This window comes from Scleropages formosus, chromosome 17 (assembly GCF_900964775.1).
Source record: "Scleropages formosus chromosome 17, fSclFor1.1, whole genome shotgun sequence".
NCBI lineage: Eukaryota > Metazoa > Chordata > Actinopteri > Osteoglossiformes > Osteoglossidae > Scleropages > Scleropages formosus.
This window is the reverse complement of record NC_041822.1, coordinates 13,544,696-13,563,338: the sequence shown is the minus strand read 5'-3', so window position 1 is coordinate 13,563,338 and position 18,643 is coordinate 13,544,696. Positions and strand designations below refer to the sequence as shown.

The following is an 18,643-nucleotide window of genomic DNA, read 5'->3' as shown; positions in this document are numbered from 1 at the left end:
TTTCTATATTATTGGCAATTAAAGTAGTAGGTGCTGAAGGTGGACTATGAAGGTATGACATAATAAAAATATTACAATAATAGAAATAAACTGTTTGCAGTGGGTCGTCATTGGTATTTTCTCCAATAAAATACTTATTATTACGTGTCATTAAAAATGTATCATGTTTTACATCACGAAGTATTTCCTTTGGAGTTTGTTTGAAATTACGACAGAAAGTTGCTTTCCCCCCCCCCTCAAAAGTAAGGAAAAGTAATCGATTCAAATTATTAGCGTCCGTTCTTGTGCGCCGTGTTCCGGGCCGGCGGGAGTATCGACTTGTCTGGTCTGTGCAGAAGCAAATTTAAAAGTTTCCGCGAAAGCGGACGTTGTGTACTGCTAATTGTTGGTGATTAAAAGCAACGGTTGTTGTGTCAGTTTAAAATATCGCATAGTGATTTACGCTTTTTAAAAATGTATTATTCATTTTATTTGCACCAAGATATGTTTTAATTGTCTCATTTTTGCGAAGTGGGTTATGATCAGGCACGACACGACGAGAACGCCGGAGGTTCGCGCAGGTCCAGTGGGCCAGGAGCAGGATCATTAACACTCAGCTGTTTTGCGGGAGAACCGACGATGAATACCCCCCTTAAGTCCTTCAACTCTCCGGATCGCCTCTGTACTCCTCAGAAGAGCCTTGGCTTCCTGAAGGGCCGAAAACCCCGAAGAGTGCCGCTCTCTAAGGAGAATAATATGGACACGGCAGCGCAGGACTCACGAACCCGGCGACGTTCTCAGTCCATAACACCACTGATTTCGAAGGCCCATGACAATTTAATGTAAATGATGAAATAAATGTGTGTGTGAGATAAATATTCTCCGTGTTCCACACACACACTGTGTGACAAACGGGAGCGCACGACCATCCGGTCCACTGTGTGTGTGTCAGTCCTACACGATACACACAACGCCGATTTTGCAATATTACTTGAAAACTGTGCTCGAATGTTTTGCTCATGTATAAACACATTTGAACATATATTTCTTGAAATATTTTTCTGTGTTCCAGGTCGAATTTAGACGCCAATAATAGCGGGTTGTCTGAGAAGGCTGTCAGTCCCAATCTTGCCATGTTAAAACTGACACCAGGTATGGCTGCCAGAGCTGACTTTTCCAAACCTTGTGGTATTCAGGGTGTTTCTGTTACCGTTTCGCAGTATTAGTGTCACCTTTTCTCTTTTCAGTCTTTTCCCAAATGTGGGTGAAACAGCACATGCTGCTAGTGCTTCAGATAAATTGGAATGACATTTTTATTTTCTCATTTTACTGACACCTCTCTCTAAGCGACATATGGTATAAAGGTATCTGCAACTGTCTGGCCGTTTATACAGCTGGGCAATTTTTGCTGGAGCAATTCAGTGTAAGTATCTTGCTCAAGGGTACTACAAGGGAGTGGGATTCAAACCTACAACCTTTGGGTCTAAACGCAGCAGCTGTAATCACTACACTACCGGCTTCCCCCACTGAATTAATAATAATTCACTCTGATTGGTCATGTCAGGGGGGTCACGGTGGTGCAGTGGGTTGGACCACAGTCCTGCTCTCCGGTGGGTCTGGGGTTCGAGTCCTGCTTAGGGTGCCTTGCGATGGACTGGCGTCCCGTCCTGGGTGTGTCCCCTCCCCCTCCAGCCTTGCGTCCTCTGTTGCCAGGTTAGGCTCCAGCTCGCCGCGACCCCACGTGGGACAAGCGGTTTCAGACAACGTGTGTGTCTGTTTGTAGTCATGTCATGTCAGGGAGCAGGGAGAGAGCCACTGGACTTTATTAGGACACTTTGATGGCTGGTCTCTGATCTTCAGAGGCGTTATAACCAAGCAATTTTCTGGCCACTGCAATGTGTGTATCTCCGTGTTTTGTGTTAATGTCTGAGTTTATTGGTACGGCATTGCACGTTCGTCTGAAAAACATTGTGTGTCTTTTGTCAATTCGTTCTTTTTTGTATATCTTTATGTTTTGCCTCTGTGTAATACAGTATGTCATTGCCTTTGATGAATAGAGCACGTGTGATGCAAAATAAATTTCAGAAAAATTTGACTGTGTTTATCGTACGGTATGAACAACTCTGCTGCCTTTTCTGTGCTTTCTCCAGGTCCCAGTCTACAAGAGCGGCAGAAGCTGCTGCAGGAGAAGCACCAGAGAGCGAAGGAAAGTGTGGACAGTTTGGCAGTGGGAGGGGGCGTAAGTGAATGTTTGTTGACTTTCAGCCTCTAGTACATGAACCTCACCCAAGATACTCTGGACACAATTTTACTTGGACTCGTGCAAAATATGCATGGTAACCCCTTGAAACATATGCATATTTAATTTTCTTTAATTCAGGATCACTCCTAATCTGTTTTAGGAAGTGATTATTTAATTCACAGAGAGCACAGATGCATTTCAACTAAGCTCCTTCATCAGCATTATGAGTTACCTTATTTAGGCCCATACACATGAATATATCACATCAGATAATTATATGATTTTACACTGACTGATAAAAACATTCAGATCTTTCACTCCTTCAGGTGTTTGAGTCAACATTTCTGTTGCCCCTTCAGGTCAGTCTATGGCCTGAAATGAACAGCATGCGACTCTCTGCCAAGGAGGGCATGGTTCTGAGTTTCTCCTGCATGGCCGTGACCCTTTCTGCATCCCTCCTCTTCAGATACTTACATGGTAAGCTCTGTTATTACTCAGGGTGTCTCAAGACCATTACGCAAGGTTTAACATTGGTTTGATTATACAGTATGTGTGTGTTGCCATCCTGCCAAGACTATCTTAATGGCATCGGATAACATTGTGGTTAAGGATGCTGAACTATAGCCTAAATGTTCCCAGTTCTCTGCCTAGGACTGGCCCGTAGTACACCCTTGAGTACAATAATTAGCTTGTCTGGCACCAGTAAAGTATCTAACTGTATGAAGTCTGTAGTTCTTTGTACTTTAAATTGTCAGCAAAGCATCAAAATGAAGATGATGTTTTATTTCACTCTGGAGACTGATATTAATGAAGATAATGAATGTATGACAGTATTGGTTTTACTGTCGCTCTTGTAATAAAGGATCCCTGCTGCACAGCATACAACTCTACACGGCAACTGTGGACAGGTTCTCTGCAGCCCACCCAGTTATGCGCTGCTCCCAGTCTGCCCTCAACAGCACCCTGTTTGCCTGGCATACCCATTTCTTACAGCTGTTGGTAAGTGTTCCCTGCTTTTATTCCTGTTACCTTGTTCTTCATTTTTCTCCTTTCAATTCTTGCAGTTGCTTGGGTTTCTTAGTAAGACAGACATATCTGCTTTGACAAAGTTGAAAAATCTATAACACTTCTTCTTAATGTATAATATATACCTGTAATTAAGCTATAAACAAAATAATTACATTCCCACAGCTTTTTATTTCAGCAATAAAATGTGAGCAGAGGTGTTATGCCATGACTAATTCCAAATAAACCTACAGTACTTTTGTATTGCTTTGTGAATGTCTTTACTGATGATGATAAATTGATCTGTTCTGTGCATCACATGGGTGGATCAGGATGATATCAAGAAGCAGTTTGAAACTCAGCTTCTACAAGCACACTCTACCTATCTGCTGTACCTCCTGCTGTATATTAGTGCTATTGGCACTCTGCTATATTACCTGGCAGATAACATGATCAAGAAAAGCAAGCTCACTCCCAGGAGGATTAAAGTGTGGTAAGTGGTTTCTGTCTAAGTTGTGTCTTAATGAAACGTAGCTACTGTATGTTTTGTTGAACCATGCTTGAATAGCTATAAGGTATTATTTTATTATGATGTGTCCCAGTACTGGATGTCTTCAGTCTTTGTTGGCCTTTTCAGTGTTTGCAAAACACTAGTGAATATGTTGCAAGATACATATTTTTCATTCATGCTAAGGTTTTTCTTGTAACATGAAACAAGATACAGTAGATGATAAACATGTTTTTCTCATCTGTCACATGGATCACTGATTTTAATGTTGACTGACACAGAAGTGCTTTTCTACATTAGCAGTTTCTGTTATTCTTCAAAAATAAATTCTCATGGTTTGCACAACTTGTTCTTTAGGGTTCTTTTGCTTGTTGCCACGGCATCCTGGACTTTACTGATGCTGCGTCTGCTGGTATCATATCAGCGGCTGGAACAGTCCATAGAGGAGACAGTCCGCAAGCTTCTTGATGAGCTGGTGAGGCTTTCCATGTCTACAGCACTACAATGTGGAGGGGTAACCAGTCCTACAAACCACAGCTCTAATGTCATTTTAACCTTTACCACTGAAATGTTCATTCTGGTTTTGTCCTAGTTATTGAAAACTGATGATTTTAAGGAATACAACTGATTGTTAAAATTCTGGCACTAACAGAAATAGATTTTAGATATCTGAATATGAACAGAAAGTAAGTTTGCTTGTTTGTTTAGGTTCACCTTGCAACGTTGGACTTAAATCTGAAGATGTACCACAATGTTGCCACCTACTGGAAGGAGCGTTGTCTGCCACCTCTAAGTAGAGGTACCCTGAGTGTGTTTGGCATGATGCCGGTGAGGGAGGTGTTCTACTATCTGCACTACTACAGTGTGCCTGTCCTGACGGCCCTGTGTACCCCGATCCTGCAGCTTCTGCTGGCTTTGAAGGAAATGTATATGGGTCCAGTCAAAGCTTATCCTAGGAGTAGATTAAAGGGGAGCTAGCCATGATTGTTTCTCTATGGCCATGAATTCATTCAGCATGCCAGTCAGATAAATTAACAGGAAATGCTATTTAATGTCCAGATTTGAAGATTGTTTTCTTACAGATTGAAGGAGAATGCTTGAACTAAACTTGAGAACACAACATAATGGTTTCACAAAAATGTTATTGTGTCATATGGATGATTTTGTGGGTTTAGGTTACATTATACTTTGCAAATCTGATTATTACCACAGTTAAAACCTGAATGTTGAAATACTATACATATTAAACTATCCTGATATTTGTCCTTGTTTTTATTTATTGCACCAGTCCATAACAGTAAAAAATATTTTTAGAATTATATATTGCACATACAACTGAATGTAGATTTGAATAGTTATTGGTCACTTTATTTTAGAGCTTGTTACTGTTTATTCATGGTTTGTATGAGTACTTGTGTTATGTAAGAATGACAAGAATAAAGAAGTTCTGGGCAAACTGAGGCAGCTGTCATACTGAAGCCAGTTTGTTTGCAAAGGAGAAGTTTAACAAAAAAACAAGCTCTTTCCATGCAGTGGTTTCATGATCTCTTGTTGGGGCATGCTTTGGTCTGGTTTCACTTTGTGCACCAAAGTGTAATACCGACTACCACAGAAAGGTATGAGCGTTAGCAATTCCTGTAAATGAATCAAAGTCAAGGGCCAGTTTTAGACTCACCAAATCCTGGCTTAGTATCCTATTCTAGTTATGCTGAAAGTGGTCAATAACAAAGTTAAAAAACAAACTAACACTTGAATGAGATGTTTTCCAAAGTGGTGCAGAAGGTTGGACTACTGCCTCAAAGCACCTGGGTTGTTCTGGCATAGGTTAAAATCTGGCTCAGTCTGTGTGGAGTTTGTATGTTCTCCCTGTGTGTGTGTTTGTGGGTTTCTTCTGGGTGCTCTGGTTTCCTTCCACAGTTCAAAAACATGCAGTTCAGGGGAACTGGTGATGCTAAATTGTACTTAGTGTGTGAATGGCTAAGTGAGCGTGTGTGTGTGTGGGTACTTTGCGTTGGACTGGTGTCCTGTCCAGGATGCACCCCTTCAGCCTTGCACCCAGTGCTTCTGCAATAGGCTCTGGATCACCGCGACCCTGCTCAGGACAAGTGTTTACTGAAAATGGATGAATGGAATGTTTTCAATCATATCAGCACACTTTAATAAACTAAACTGATAAGTAATATTTACTGTTTAACACAGCTTTGTAGGCCAGGGGCCGTCTCTTGAATTGGCCATATTTTACATTCACATCCTGCCACCTGAAAACTATGAAATGCAAGTCTAGTTGCAGCATGTCTCTGTTTTCCGTCTTCAAACACATCTGATGGTTGATCTTCATTACAGTTGTCATCTGTGTTCTTGAGAGCCCCGGGACATATTTGTTCTTTCATCTCTCACTAGCATCCTTGGCTCCAGCGTGCCCCCTCTTTCCAGAAAGCAGCCAACATTTTACAATCACAGAACAAGTTGGGTCAGTTGCTTTGCTCCCAGGATGATAACGACAACATGGTAGTAGCTTTCTTTTCAGCAATGCCTTTTGTCCCAAGACCTTTGTGCACTTTTCAAGGGCAAAAGAGCTGAAAGATTGCTATCTCCGCCATACGCTTTTGATGCTTGCCTGGGCGATACTTAGCTGCAGTTATTTCGCTGAGCACTCAGCTCATATCAGTTGAGGCTGCTATAGCATCCAGTAGTGTTTTGGACTATTCACTGTGTAGCCATGACAGCCCCAAGTTGGTCTGTTTACTGCAAATGTAAATTTTATTTAATTTACCCTGAATTCAGACAGAATATTCCCTCTGACTAGCCAGGAGGTACCCCTTCTAGATAAAAAAAAAATAAATTACCCCGCTGTATAAATAGGTAAATCATTGTAAGTAGCTTAACATTGTAAGTTGCTTTCGAGAAAAGTATTAGCTAAATAAAAAAAATGTAAATGTAAATCTTTCCTCCACACTGAAAACCTGTGTCATAAATATAAGTAGGTTGTGAAACATCTGCTTACTGGTAAAAGGCGTGTATCTTGATGCCTGCTGACATAGATCATGAGTGTTTGTCTTTAGTATGACAGATCATTTTGTCACAGTCATTGCATTTCTTCATCTTAGTAGTTATTCGGTTGTAGAACCTGGAGGGAATGTTACTTTACATCTGTTCTGATGCCAGATATAACGAGAAAAACTTGCTGTGCTTTAGTCATATGGTTATAGGAAATTCTGTACCTTGTTCATTGCTACTACAGAAGAACTTAGTGGGTATTCTTGATGTAATTATTATTTTTATTAAGTTACATATTTTTTCCCAGATGCCCTATTGCGATTTCGCGTGTCTACTCCAGCGTGACTCTTCCTGTCAAGTTAATTAGTGCAGATGATAAAAAATTCCTGCCATTGTAACATAAGTACGAGCTTTTATATAACACCTTTAAGTAGACTAAAAGAATACAAAATATCCAAATGTCTCATTGTATTCAACCACGTATGTAATTTCAGAATTTACATATTTTGAACAGGCCAATGTGTGCTGCCATCAGTTACAATGAAATGCAAATGTGCTCTGGTATCTCTCCCACATGCATGGAGTTATTCAGTACATGTCGGGAAAACAGTTATTATGAAGTCAGTATGTCAAGAAACTGTAACTGGACATTTGTTAATTTCCTAGGCTGGGGAGACCTTTTTTCCAAGGATGGGTTAACCGAATTTTGAATACGATTACTGAAAATATGTTTTTCAAGCTTATGAATCATTAACAGTTCAGTGACTGTCATATGTAATGTCACTTATTGAAATTAGATATTTTGCAGTGTGGAGAAAAGGGGAGCTTTGCTTAAATACAGAGGAAATTCACTTTGAAAGTGACTCTGTGGTACTGTCTGAGACTGTGTTGATATGTTTAATTAATAAGCGGAAGGAAACTACAGTCTCTTGTCATCCTTTACAGTTTGAGTTCAAAGACATTCTGACTCATACCAGGAGGCTGTAGAAGAGATAAATGCCTGCACTTCCTCAATCACTATCCTTATTCACTCATTCCCGTCATGGATTGTGGTGGTTTAGCGCATGTCCCAGAATCACAGGGTACTCGGGTAGGAGGTATACATACTCAGCAGAGGACCCCAGTGCATCGCAGCCAGTTCAGCTGAAACACGTCTTTGGACTTTTGGAGGAAACTGGAGCACCCAGAGGAATCCTATGCACTTACGGGGCAATGTGAACTGCACACAGATTAATCTGGATTTAAACATATTCCCAGGTGCTGTAAAACTAACTCACAGGCTCAGGGTTGAACCACTTTGTCAGTGGCAATGGACCATTCACTTCAAATGCCCAGACTTTTTGTAGCATAAAATAAAGTGGTTTTGAAGACCAGAGATTCTCTTTTAATAGGTATTTGCTACTACTTGTCCTTGAGTAGTTTAACAGCTTGCTAATACACACACACACACACACACACACACACACTGTCTGAACCGCTTGTCCCATACAGGGTCGCGGGGAACCGGAGCCTACCCAGCAACACAGGGCGTAAGGCCAGAGGGAGAGGGGACACACCCAGGACGGGACACCAGTCCGTCGCAAGGCACCCCAAGCAGGACTCAAACCCCAGATCCACCGGAAAGCAGGACCCAGTCCAACCCACTGCGCCACCGCACCCCCAGCTTGCTAATATGTGTTAAATTATAGTTAAATACATACAGTGTTGTGAATGAAAAAAAATCCCAAATGAGTGTAAGCATATTATAAAAAACTACATTGTTAGTTATTTCAATGAGTAAAGAATAATGATTTTAAGTAACAAATGTCAGGAATGCTGCCCTAACCATTTCATGATATCCAAAAGTGTGGTCAGTGGGTTGCATAAATTTTTTATGTTTTCTAACATGAAAAAACAGAGCACTGCAATGAAAGATGCCAGACAGATAACTGAGACTGAAACTATTGACAGGTTTACTCTATGTGTAGTCATGTGAACCATTTTTACACACACGCAGGTTTAGCCGGGGCCCGCCGTGTGGCGGGTCGGAGGCTCGAGCCCTGCTCGGGGTGCCCTGCGGTGGACTGGTGTCCCATCCTGAGTGTGCCCCCCACCTTGCACCCCATGCCGCCGGGTAGGCTTCGGCTCGGTGTGACCCTGCCCAGGACAAGCGGTTGTTGACATTGGTTGGTTGGTTGGAGCCTGGCGAACTGATACTGTCACCAACAGGGTGCTTGTATGATATGCCAGGATGTTGGCTTAATCTAAAGAAAAGCAGAACCATTAACTGAAATGTCAAGATGCCTTGTTACATTTTCTGCTTTGAAACCACTTTCCATGGAAATGGGGATACAAGGCAACAAATATGTAATTTATGTGGAGACGTGCTGTTTGATTCCTATATAAGACCTGCTTAAACCCATTGTTGGAGTGACCACTGTAGAATTGTTGCAGAATGGCAGAACTGATTTTCATCCTTACAACTGTCTGAAAGACGCCTCTGCTGAAACATCCACCATGTTCCACTTGCGAGTTTCACGATAACTGAGACATGTAGAGGAAAACTAAGCCCTACAAAATTTGGAGCCTGCATAATATAGTCACACCATTCCTTCAAAATTTTTGTGCATTCTCAGTATTTGTGGCCATAAGGAAAACTCATTTTTGAGACTACTGCAATTCTCAAGCAATTACCTGTGGAGTCAGTCTGATCTTGTTTCTTTCACTCAGAGGTGACAATCTCAATTCAAGTTGAACTTTCTTGGCCCTGAAGCCAAGTTCTGTTTACTCACACCTGTCTAAAAATCCTGGGTTTAAAACAAGAACACAAAAGCAAGTATTTTCTCATCCCTGACTGAAACTGCCTCTGTTAAAGAAAAAAAAAAAAATCGAGAAGTGTTTGTGAATCAGCTTTCCATATTTGCACATTGTTCTGTCCAAATGTAAGAAAGTAATACAGTGTGGTGACACCTGGCTTTTGTACATTTTTTGCCTTCTGGGGTTTTGTGGACGAGAGTGACTTACTCAAAAATTTGTGGGTTGGCAGAGACTTGTAGTGTGACAAGTGGCTTCCATTGCTACCTTATGATGAGATGTTTGGCCTGGCAGCTGTTAACAGATGAGAATTATTTTATTTGTTTAGGTATTCTTACCCACGGTGTTGCACTCTCACGCAACCGTATCCTCTCATATGGATAGGCATTTCCTTGGTGCTACTTAGTTTAAGTTTACAACATTATGTACATGAGTAACATTGATTTAGGACACAGCAGTGGGGAGCAGTGATTTAGAACTGAGGTTATATCACCTGGTGGTTGTCAATTGAAGTTCCAGGAAAGACCCTTTTGTAGCATCCCTGTGCATGATACTTAATCTTAATTACTACAAAGTGAAAATTGTACATCACTTTCAATAAAAATGTCCACAAAATAATAAAAATAATGTCAGTGTACTTGTGTTTGTCTGCATTGTTACTGCAAGGGGAATTTTTCATGCTTTCTGAAATAGGTTCTACATAACTGAGACATGGAAAGGTATTTTTAACAACCATGTGTAGATGCAGGTCTTTTATGCACCTGTAAAGTGTACTATGTTTAATTTAGATGTCTTCACTACTCAGAATCTTTGACTTTGCTGAGACATCTTTCAGCCAAAGCAGAATACCACAACATATAAAAACAAATAATTATGTTACCCTTCCTGGATCGGGGCCTTGTCGTGGCGGTAGGGCTTGCGTGATCTTGGGATCTCCACAGCTATATCATCGGGAGCAGTATGTTCCTGGTAGGGTCTCCCATGGCGACCAGGTCTGCAATGAAGATCCAGACTAACATGATCCTAAAAACCCCTATAGCAAATGGGAACAAGAGAATGTTTACCCTGCCCGGAATAGAGTCACCGGAACCTACCCTTGGATCCAGGCCTGGGAGCAGTGTTCCTAGGCAAGCGGTTGGTGGTTGAGCAGCCCACGTAACCCGGCCGGGCTCAGCCCCAAAAAGCAACGCAGTGGGGCCATGTGGGCCCACCACCCGCAAGGTCCAACATGGGGGTCAGGTGTGATGCCTTTCAGGCAGCAGGAGGGGGCAGGGTTGTGCGTGGCATCGCAGGCCCTCGCAGCAGAAATTGCCTCTTGGCATGTAGAATGTAACCTCACTGGGGGAGAAGGAGCCAGAACTGGTGCAGGAGGTTGAGAGATACCATTTAAATATGGTTCGGCTCACCTCCACTCACAGTGTTGGCTCTGGAACCAAACTCCTCGATAGAGGGTGGTCTCTCTCCTATTCAGGAGTTGCACAGGATGAGAGGCGCTGGGCAGGTGTGGGGATACCCACAAGCCCCCGGATGGCTGCCATACAGCTGGAGTTTGTCCCGGTGGCAAGAGGGTCGCCTCAATGCAACTTAAGGTCACAGAGAGGAAAACTTTGACTGTTGTGTGTGCTTATGCACCAAAGAGCAGTTCAGAGTATATAACCTTCTTGGAGAGAGTGGGTGGGGTTCTGGACAGGGCCCCACCTTCAGACTCCATAGTCCTGCCTGGGGACTTCAACGCTCACGTTGGCAATGACTGGTAAATATGGCGGGGGGTGATTGGGAAGAACGGCCTGCCCGATCTGAACCCGAATGGTGAAATGTTATTGGACTTCTGTGCTAGTCATGGTTTGTCCATAACACCATGTTTGAACACAAGAATGCTCATAAGTGTATTTGGTACCAGAGCTCCTTGGGCCAAAGGTCAATGATCGACTTTGTAGTCATTTCATCTGACTTGAGGCCACATGTTCTGGACACTCGGGTGAAGAGAGGTGCTGAGCTGTCAACCGATCACTATCTGGTGGTGAGCTGGATCAGATGGAGGGGAAAACTGACGGACAGACCTGGTAGACCCAAGCATATAATGAAGATGTGCGGGGAACGACTGTCAGAGGACCCTGTCTGAAATGATTTTAACTCCCACCTCCATAAGAACTTCTCCCAAGTCCTGGAGGAGGTAGGGAACACGGAGTCTGAATGGACCCTGTTCAAAACCTCCATTGTGGAAACAGACAGGTGCAGCTGTGGCCAGAAGCTTGTTGGTGCCATTCACAGCAGCAACCCAAGAACCTGCTGGTGGACACCGGTGGTGAGGGAAGCCGTCCAGCTGAAGAAGGAGGCCTTTAGGCCCTGGTTGGCTCTGCGAACTCCTGACTCAGTAGATAGATACTGGTGGGCGAAAAAGGCGGCAGTGACTGAGGTTGCAGAAGCAAAATCCAGAGCATGGGAGGAGTTTGGAGAGGCCGTGGAAAATGACTTTTGGTCAGTCTCAAAGAGGTTCTGGAGAACCATCCAGCGGTTCAGGAGGGGTCAGAGGAGCTTTGCACAAGCTGTGCTCATCAAAGCTGGAGAAACTCTGACCTCAAATGAGGACATTGTCGGGAGGTGGAAGGAGCACTTTGAAGAACTCCTAAACCTGAGAGATATGTCTCCATTACAGCAGTCAGGGCCAGAGGCTTCCGGGGTATCAGAGTCCATTTCCTTGGTGGAAGTCACTGTGGTAGTTTGAAAGCTCCACAGTGGCAAAGCACTAGGGGTGGTTGACATTTGCCCGGAACTGCTTAAGGCCCTAGATGTTCTAGAGCTGTCATAGCTGACATGTTCTGAAATGTTGCTTGGACCTTAAGGAAAGTGTGTTTGGATTGACAAACTTGGGTGGTGGTGCCTATTTTTAAGAAAGGGGACCAGACAGTGTGTTCCAACTACGGGGTATCACATTTCTCAGTTTCCCTGGGAAAGTCTATGCCAGGGTGCTGGAAAAGAGGCTCCGGCCGATAGCTGAACCTCAGATTGAGGAGGAACAATACGGATTCTGTCCTGGCCGTGGAAGAGTGGACCAGTTTTTTACCCTCTCACAGATAATTGAGGCAGCATGGGAGTTCGCTAATCCAGTCTACATGTGTTTTGTGGACTTGGAGAAGGCCTATGACCGTGTTCCCCGAAAAATTCTGTATGAGGTGCTTCAGGAGTATGGGGTGCCGGGGTGACTACTGCTGGCCATTCAGTCTCTGTACATACAGAGCAAGAGTTGTCCCCGCATACTCGGCATTAAGTCAAGCCCGTTCGATGTGTTAGACTCTGCCAAGGTTGTGCCTTGTCCCCACTCCTGTTTGTGGTTTTCATAGACAGGATATCAAGGCACAGCTGAGGTCAGGACAGCATTCTGTGGGGGCCAGAATGTGATGATTCTGCTTCTTGCGGATGATGTCCTTTTGGCACTGTCACATGGATGCCTCCAGCATGCACTGAAACGGTTTGCATCTAAACAGGACTGTAGTGGTGAAGGGGGAACTGAGCCATAAGGCAAAGCTCTCTATTTACATTTACATTTACATTTATTCATTTAGCAGATGCTTTTGTCCAAAGCGACATACATCTCAGCAAAAGTACAACTTATGCATTACATTAAGAGAAGGAGACAGCTGCAGACATGAAAGTCTCAAGCAAACCTAGTTCGTTACCTACCACTTGCTGCACCGAGGTTCATCGTTCAAGTAGGTGCATAAAACTCAGGATAGACAAATCCCGATACCCTCTCACCATTTTTTTTTTAAATATTATAAGATACACAAATAAGCAAATACAATGCTAGAATAGTGGCTGAATAAAGGTTGTATCTGGGGATGCTTATGGAATTACGATGCATGAACAGTTACACCGTAAATGAGCTGGAGAGTTCTTGGGCGAAGTGGATCCAGAAAAGGTGAGTTTTCAGACCCTTCTTGAAAGTAGACAGAGTTTCCGCAGTTCTGAGTGACAGGGGAAGGTCATTCCACCACAACTGACCCAGAACTGAGAACCTCTGAGCTTTACCTTTCATGCGTGGGACCACCAAGCGAGCAGAAGTAGACAAGCAAAGGGGCCTGGCAGGGGTGTAGTTGTTGATTAAGTTTTTTAAATAGCTGGGAGCAGTTCTATTGATACCGGTTAGTCTATGTCCCTACCCTCACCTATGGTCATGAACTCTGGGTAATGACTGAAAGAATAAGATTTCGGATACAAGCGGCTAATATGAGTTTTCTCCGCACGGTGTTAGGACTCACTCTCCGTGACAGGGTGAGAAGTTCAGACATCCAGGAGGAACTAAGAGTAGAGCCGCTACTCCTCCACATTGAGAGGAGCCAGTTGAAATGGTTTGAGCATCTGGTAAGGATGCCCACTGGGCGCCTCCCTTTGGAGGTATACCAGGCATGGCCAACTGGGACGAGGCCCCGAGGTCAGCCTAGGACCCGCTGGAGGGATTATATCTACCAGTTAGCCTGGGAGCATCTAGGGATCCCCCGGGTTGAGCTGGAGGAAGTTGCTAGAGACAGGGACTTCTGGGCTTCTCTGCTCTCCCTATTGCCACTGCGACTGTAGAAGGACAAGCGGGCAAGAAAATGGATGGATGGATGGACAATTATGTTACTTGTGAAGGATCAGATCTAATGAAAGAAAAGGAACTTCTCTTGTGTACCAAAGTTGTTGATAAAGAAAAGTTGAAAATGTGAGCTAAAATGTCAGCTTTAACCAAAACTTTGAGTTTGATTTAAATTTGTGAATATTTGTATATACTAAAAGAGGGTAAAATGCCTGATGTATACACTAAAAGACTGTAATAACCACACGTTTTTTGGGAAAATATATTTTTCTTTCCAATGAATCAAGGACAAATTAATAAAGTGAGCTGGTTTGGAGTGACCTCTAGGTTGGGGGTGGGAAGGAATTTAAAGGACAGCCCCTCCACTGCCCACCTCTGCCTCAACAGCTTAATGACAACCATCTGTTGGAAGTTAAGGTAAAGTCAACAAGAAGTTTCAAGCAGCTGGTTTGAGGAGTGAGAGATTTTTGCGAGTGCTGGTGGGAAGCAAGAGAACTCCCTGGACTAGACTGGGGACTTGGGAGCTGCAGTGGCCATTTTCCTGTTAATGATGCCTGGTTTTTTGGTTTGGTGTTCAGTCACCTCTGGTTTATGTTAAACTCTAAAAGGACCTTGTTCCTGTTTTGGTTTGGCTAAGTTGTGTTCACAATAGTTCTTGAGATCTGTAGTCCCCATGCCTTTATCCCTCCCATTCGGTCCTCTCAGCCCACACTAGACCACAATAGTTTATCAAATAAAGAGATTCCTTTGATAATTTGTTAACCGACGCAGTACAATGTTCAGACACATAACAGCCTAACTGTTTTCTTAATATCTTTTGATAATTATGGATAAGTGACAAGCTGGCTATTTGCCCTTTATCTGAATTTTTCATATACCAAAATGATGCCAAGAGAATGGTGATAACGTCAGCTAATTAGTGAAGGTGTTACCTAAATCCTAGTTAGTAACCATTATACATCAGTTTGGGGAAAAGCATCTACTAAATGAACAGATGTAAATGTACCATATCAGATATAAATCCCCCCCACACACACACATAGAAGCTGCTCATCCCCAGCAGAGTCAAGACAAACTGTAGCCCAACGCGGCAACACAGGGTGTAAGGCTGGAGGGGGAGGGGACACACCCAGGACGGGACGCCAGTCCATCGCAAGGCACCCCAAGCGGGACTCAAACCCCAGACCCACTGGAGAGCAGGACCCAGTCCAACCCATCGCGCCCCCAACAGATATAAACCATTAAATTAATAAAAACAGTAAACTGAATTAAAGTGAAATTGATTTGTGAGATGAATGATATTTATTGTGATAAAGATGAAAATAGCAAAAGTTGTGAGATTTTATATGAAAAATGTATTTTTTCCAAGAACCAACATGATTGCCAATTATTAACATATCATTTACATATAAACTGAATAGTAAAAGAATATTGTATCCCACAAAATTAAAAGACATTCAGTATTTGTTTATAATACACTCAGAAATGTAATACAAAGGTTGAGTTGTACAGAACATCACAAGATATCAAAAATCTGGGTACGACATGCAGTAAAACATAATACAAGAGTGAAAATTTTCACCAAACTTCATAAGGAAAAACGCATGACACCAGACCATTCCATAGGTCATAGAAATGAAGATTATATTAAGGAAGCAATTCAGAGGTCACCATGACCTTCCACCACACACCATTTACTTAATCATTCCGAACAGGTCCTGCGGTACCTGTTTTCTTCTTTTATTTATCGCATTTATCACCTTATTTATGAGGCTGGGGTCAGCGCAGAATTTCTTCCGTTTCATGTACAGTCTAAGGAAAGATGGAAGGCAAAGTTTAGGCACCTGTCTCAGGAATTACTCCAGACTTACACAAATGCACCACTGAAACCATAAAACAATTAATAACTTCTCTATATTATTTTTTTCCTTCAAATACCCTAACACTTCTGATTACAGCACTGTCTCTATAGTGGATGGCAGTTTATAATACGATCAGAATAATGCTACTTTTTGCAATAATGACTGTGTCCCAGGTGGGACTCGATTGCACCCTTTGGCAAAGTAGGGAACTTTTATGAATATCCAAAAAATATATCTAACTACATCAGTGGCTAAAATTGTAAAGAACTTTGAGCAAAAGTGTCTGCTTAACAGCAAGCTGTTCAAGTTTTTTTCTAATGAAAATAGTGCAGTACTCACACCAGAGCAGGAATGTCACAAAATCCAGAGGACGTTTGGAAGTCATACTTCTCCACGTGTTTCAGTAAGCGTTGAGGGATTTTTTGACTTATCTTCACACAGCACCTTGGAATTCCACCTGAAACGAGAGCGTGTTCCTGTTTTGACACAAAAACTTGCCTGCCATAAGTTAGACAGAAGCTTAACAGCTGTAAATGATATAAAAATATTGTTGCGTAGATTCTACTGATCTTACTTTCTTTAGGTTAATGTTCGTGTCTGACTTTATATCATGATAGTCATACTGTGGTAGAGATACATGTTTGAGGTTACATTGGTATTTTTGATTGCATTCCCAGATTCACAGTCTAACAAACAATTTCCTGGACTCTTTTAATGTCACCACTGTGACAGCTGTAATTATTGAGGGTAACATGCCAACAAAACACACCGAGAGTAGTAAATCCCTAAATACACCCCCTTGGCCAACCAGAAATGTTAGTCAAACTGCCAACAGATAATTCCTAATAGCTTTAAATGGCCCTGCTGTAAATCTGTGAAAAAGTGTCACATTCCTAGTCACATTGTCTTGCAGCTAATCCTCTTGTCCCCAACCATTTTACAGAATGGTCTGCCAGTTCTACATGGAGGGTTTCTTTCTAGAAGCTTCTAGTACTCTAGAATGTGCAATTATAAAATAAACCACTACTGCAAGTTAACAACTGATCACCTTTTTACGATTTGGATGGTTTCTTTGTTCTGAAATACACTGATAACTCATTTTAATTGAATCATTCTAATATATTTTAAATTTATTTTTAAGTCGCATAATTGCTGATGTTACATTTTATGTATATAGATGCTTCTCGACTTACGATGGTTCAACTTGCAATTTTTCGACTTTACAATGGTGAGCTGGCGATAGGCATTCAGTAGAAACTGTTATGAATTTAGGTTCTTTCCTATGCAAGCGATATGGGTACGATACTCTCGCAATGCTGGGGAGTGGCACCGATCTGCACCTCTCAGTCTGCCACGTGGTCACTGTACAGGTTCCCCCCGTATCTACGTTGTGTTTTGCGCATCCATAATGTCACAGAAACACCCATCTGTGTCTCCTGCTACTGGTGGGAAGAAGAAGAGGAGGGCAATTACTCTTGAAGAGAAACCCAAGATAATTGCCCAACATGAAGGCGGCAAGCCCGTAATGGCCATTGCAGCTATGCTAGGCTATGATGTTCAGTAGGTTAGGTGTATTAAATGCATTTTCGACATGATATTTTCGACTTAAGATGGGTTTCGCAGAACGTAAACATAGAATATAAGAGAATACATAGAATTTATAGTAAAATTTTGCTATCAATTCTACATTACCTTACAGAGAAAAATTGCTGCTCGTTATAGATTTGCTGAGTTAAAATTTTTGTTTTTTTTTTTAACACAGATTGACTGAAACCATTTGTCCCAAGCAGGAGCCTAACTGGGCAACATAGGGTGCAATGATGGAGGGGGAGAGGACACACATAAGATGGGACACCAGTCTGTCACAAGGCACCCCAAGCAGGCCTCGAACCCCAGACTCACCAGAGAACTGGACCCAGCCAAACCTACTGTGCCACCACACCCCACTTTGTTTTTCAGTCAGTAATATTGCTCTAGTAATAATATAATGAGTGCAGCTGTTCTGATTAACTTTTTTTGTAAGGGTACAAGAGCAGTTTTGAAGTTACAAACTTTTCATAATCAGTCCAGCTGCTGTCATAGTACAACGTCACATTTTCACAATAAATCCTGACGCTTTTCAAATTAAGGTTTAGAAATGTAATTATTCAAGCAGTAACATGGTAAAACCTATCCTCCATATTCCACATTGCAGTTGCTCCCCAGGGTTATTGGAGTGCTGGTTGGCGCTTTCTTACCTTCACTGATGGTAAAGGTGGCGCACAGGAGCAAGAGAACTGCTGCCAATCTCAGATCCATGTTGCGACTGAGAAATTGACTGTGTCCCGATGGAGTTTATACCTCCAGTGGGACACGCCCCTCATACTCACGCAGATCCTCTGGGGAACCTGCCCATCTATCTCCCAATAGCTCCGCTTGACACCTTGAGTAGAGTTAGACAATGACCTCATGTTCTGAGTCTCACTGTCTTCAGTGCCAGGTCCAGCAGTGTAGTCTTTTAAAACCGCCGGAAAGTGGTCCCAGAATGAACAACATTAGGATAACCAACATACTTGGTCTGCATTCAGCTTACAGTTTTCATCAGACTCATTGCCAGTCATGGTAATGTTGTCCCATTAAGTAATCCCATACTGTATGTGTAACACGATCAACGAAAGTTGTTGAACTGTTATGTATAAAAC

General features: G+C 42.5%; 2 protein-coding genes across 2 annotated transcripts; one reads left to right on the top strand and one right to left on the bottom strand.

Annotated features, from left to right (window-relative positions):
- The first annotated feature begins 343 nt into the window (after nucleotides 1-343).
- Nucleotides 344-5,013, top strand: LOC108938520 (uncharacterized). Its single transcript, XM_018759109.1, has 8 exons — nucleotides 344-821; nucleotides 1,052-1,131; nucleotides 2,130-2,218; nucleotides 2,581-2,698; nucleotides 3,084-3,220; nucleotides 3,559-3,719; nucleotides 4,092-4,209; nucleotides 4,443-5,013. Exons 1-8 carry the CDS (start codon nucleotides 619-621, stop codon nucleotides 4,710-4,712), a joined length of 1,176 nt encoding a protein of 391 aa, XP_018614625.1. The 5' UTR covers nucleotides 344-618; the 3' UTR covers nucleotides 4,713-5,013.
- A 10,591-nt stretch (nucleotides 5,014-15,604) lies between these two features.
- Nucleotides 15,605-18,260, bottom strand: ccl27a (chemokine (C-C motif) ligand 27a). Its single transcript, XM_018759114.1, has 3 exons — nucleotides 18,200-18,260; nucleotides 16,302-16,419; nucleotides 15,605-15,912 (listed from the first exon to the last, which is right to left on the bottom strand). Exons 1-3 carry the CDS (start codon nucleotides 18,258-18,260, stop codon nucleotides 15,795-15,797), a joined length of 297 nt encoding a protein of 98 aa, XP_018614630.1. The 3' UTR covers nucleotides 15,605-15,794.
- Nucleotides 18,261-18,643: the final 383 nt, after the last annotated feature.

Bases quoted from the DNA above. Each gene is read 5' to 3' on its own strand.
- LOC108938520 (XM_018759109.1), top strand. From the start codon at position 619: ATGAATACCCCCCTTAAGTCCTTCAACTCTCCGGATCGCCTCTGTACT. The intron at 822-1,051 runs GTAAATGATGAA...TCTGTGTTCCAG, and splicing joins AAGGCCCATGACAATTTAAT to GTCGAATTTAGACGCCAATA. The intron at 1,132-2,129 runs GTATGGCTGCCA...TGCTTTCTCCAG, and splicing joins CATGTTAAAACTGACACCAG to GTCCCAGTCTACAAGAGCGG.
- ccl27a (XM_018759114.1), bottom strand. From the start codon at position 18,260: ATGGATCTGAGATTGGCAGCAGTTCTCTTGCTCCTGTGCGCCACCTTT. The intron at 16,420-18,199 runs GTAAGAAAGCGC...CTCTCGTTTCAG, and splicing joins CACCTTTACCATCAGTGAAG to GTGGAATTCCAAGGTGCTGT. The intron at 15,913-16,301 runs GTGAGTACTGCA...ATCTTTCCTTAG, and splicing joins TGTGACATTCCTGCTCTGGT to ACTGTACATGAAACGGAAGA.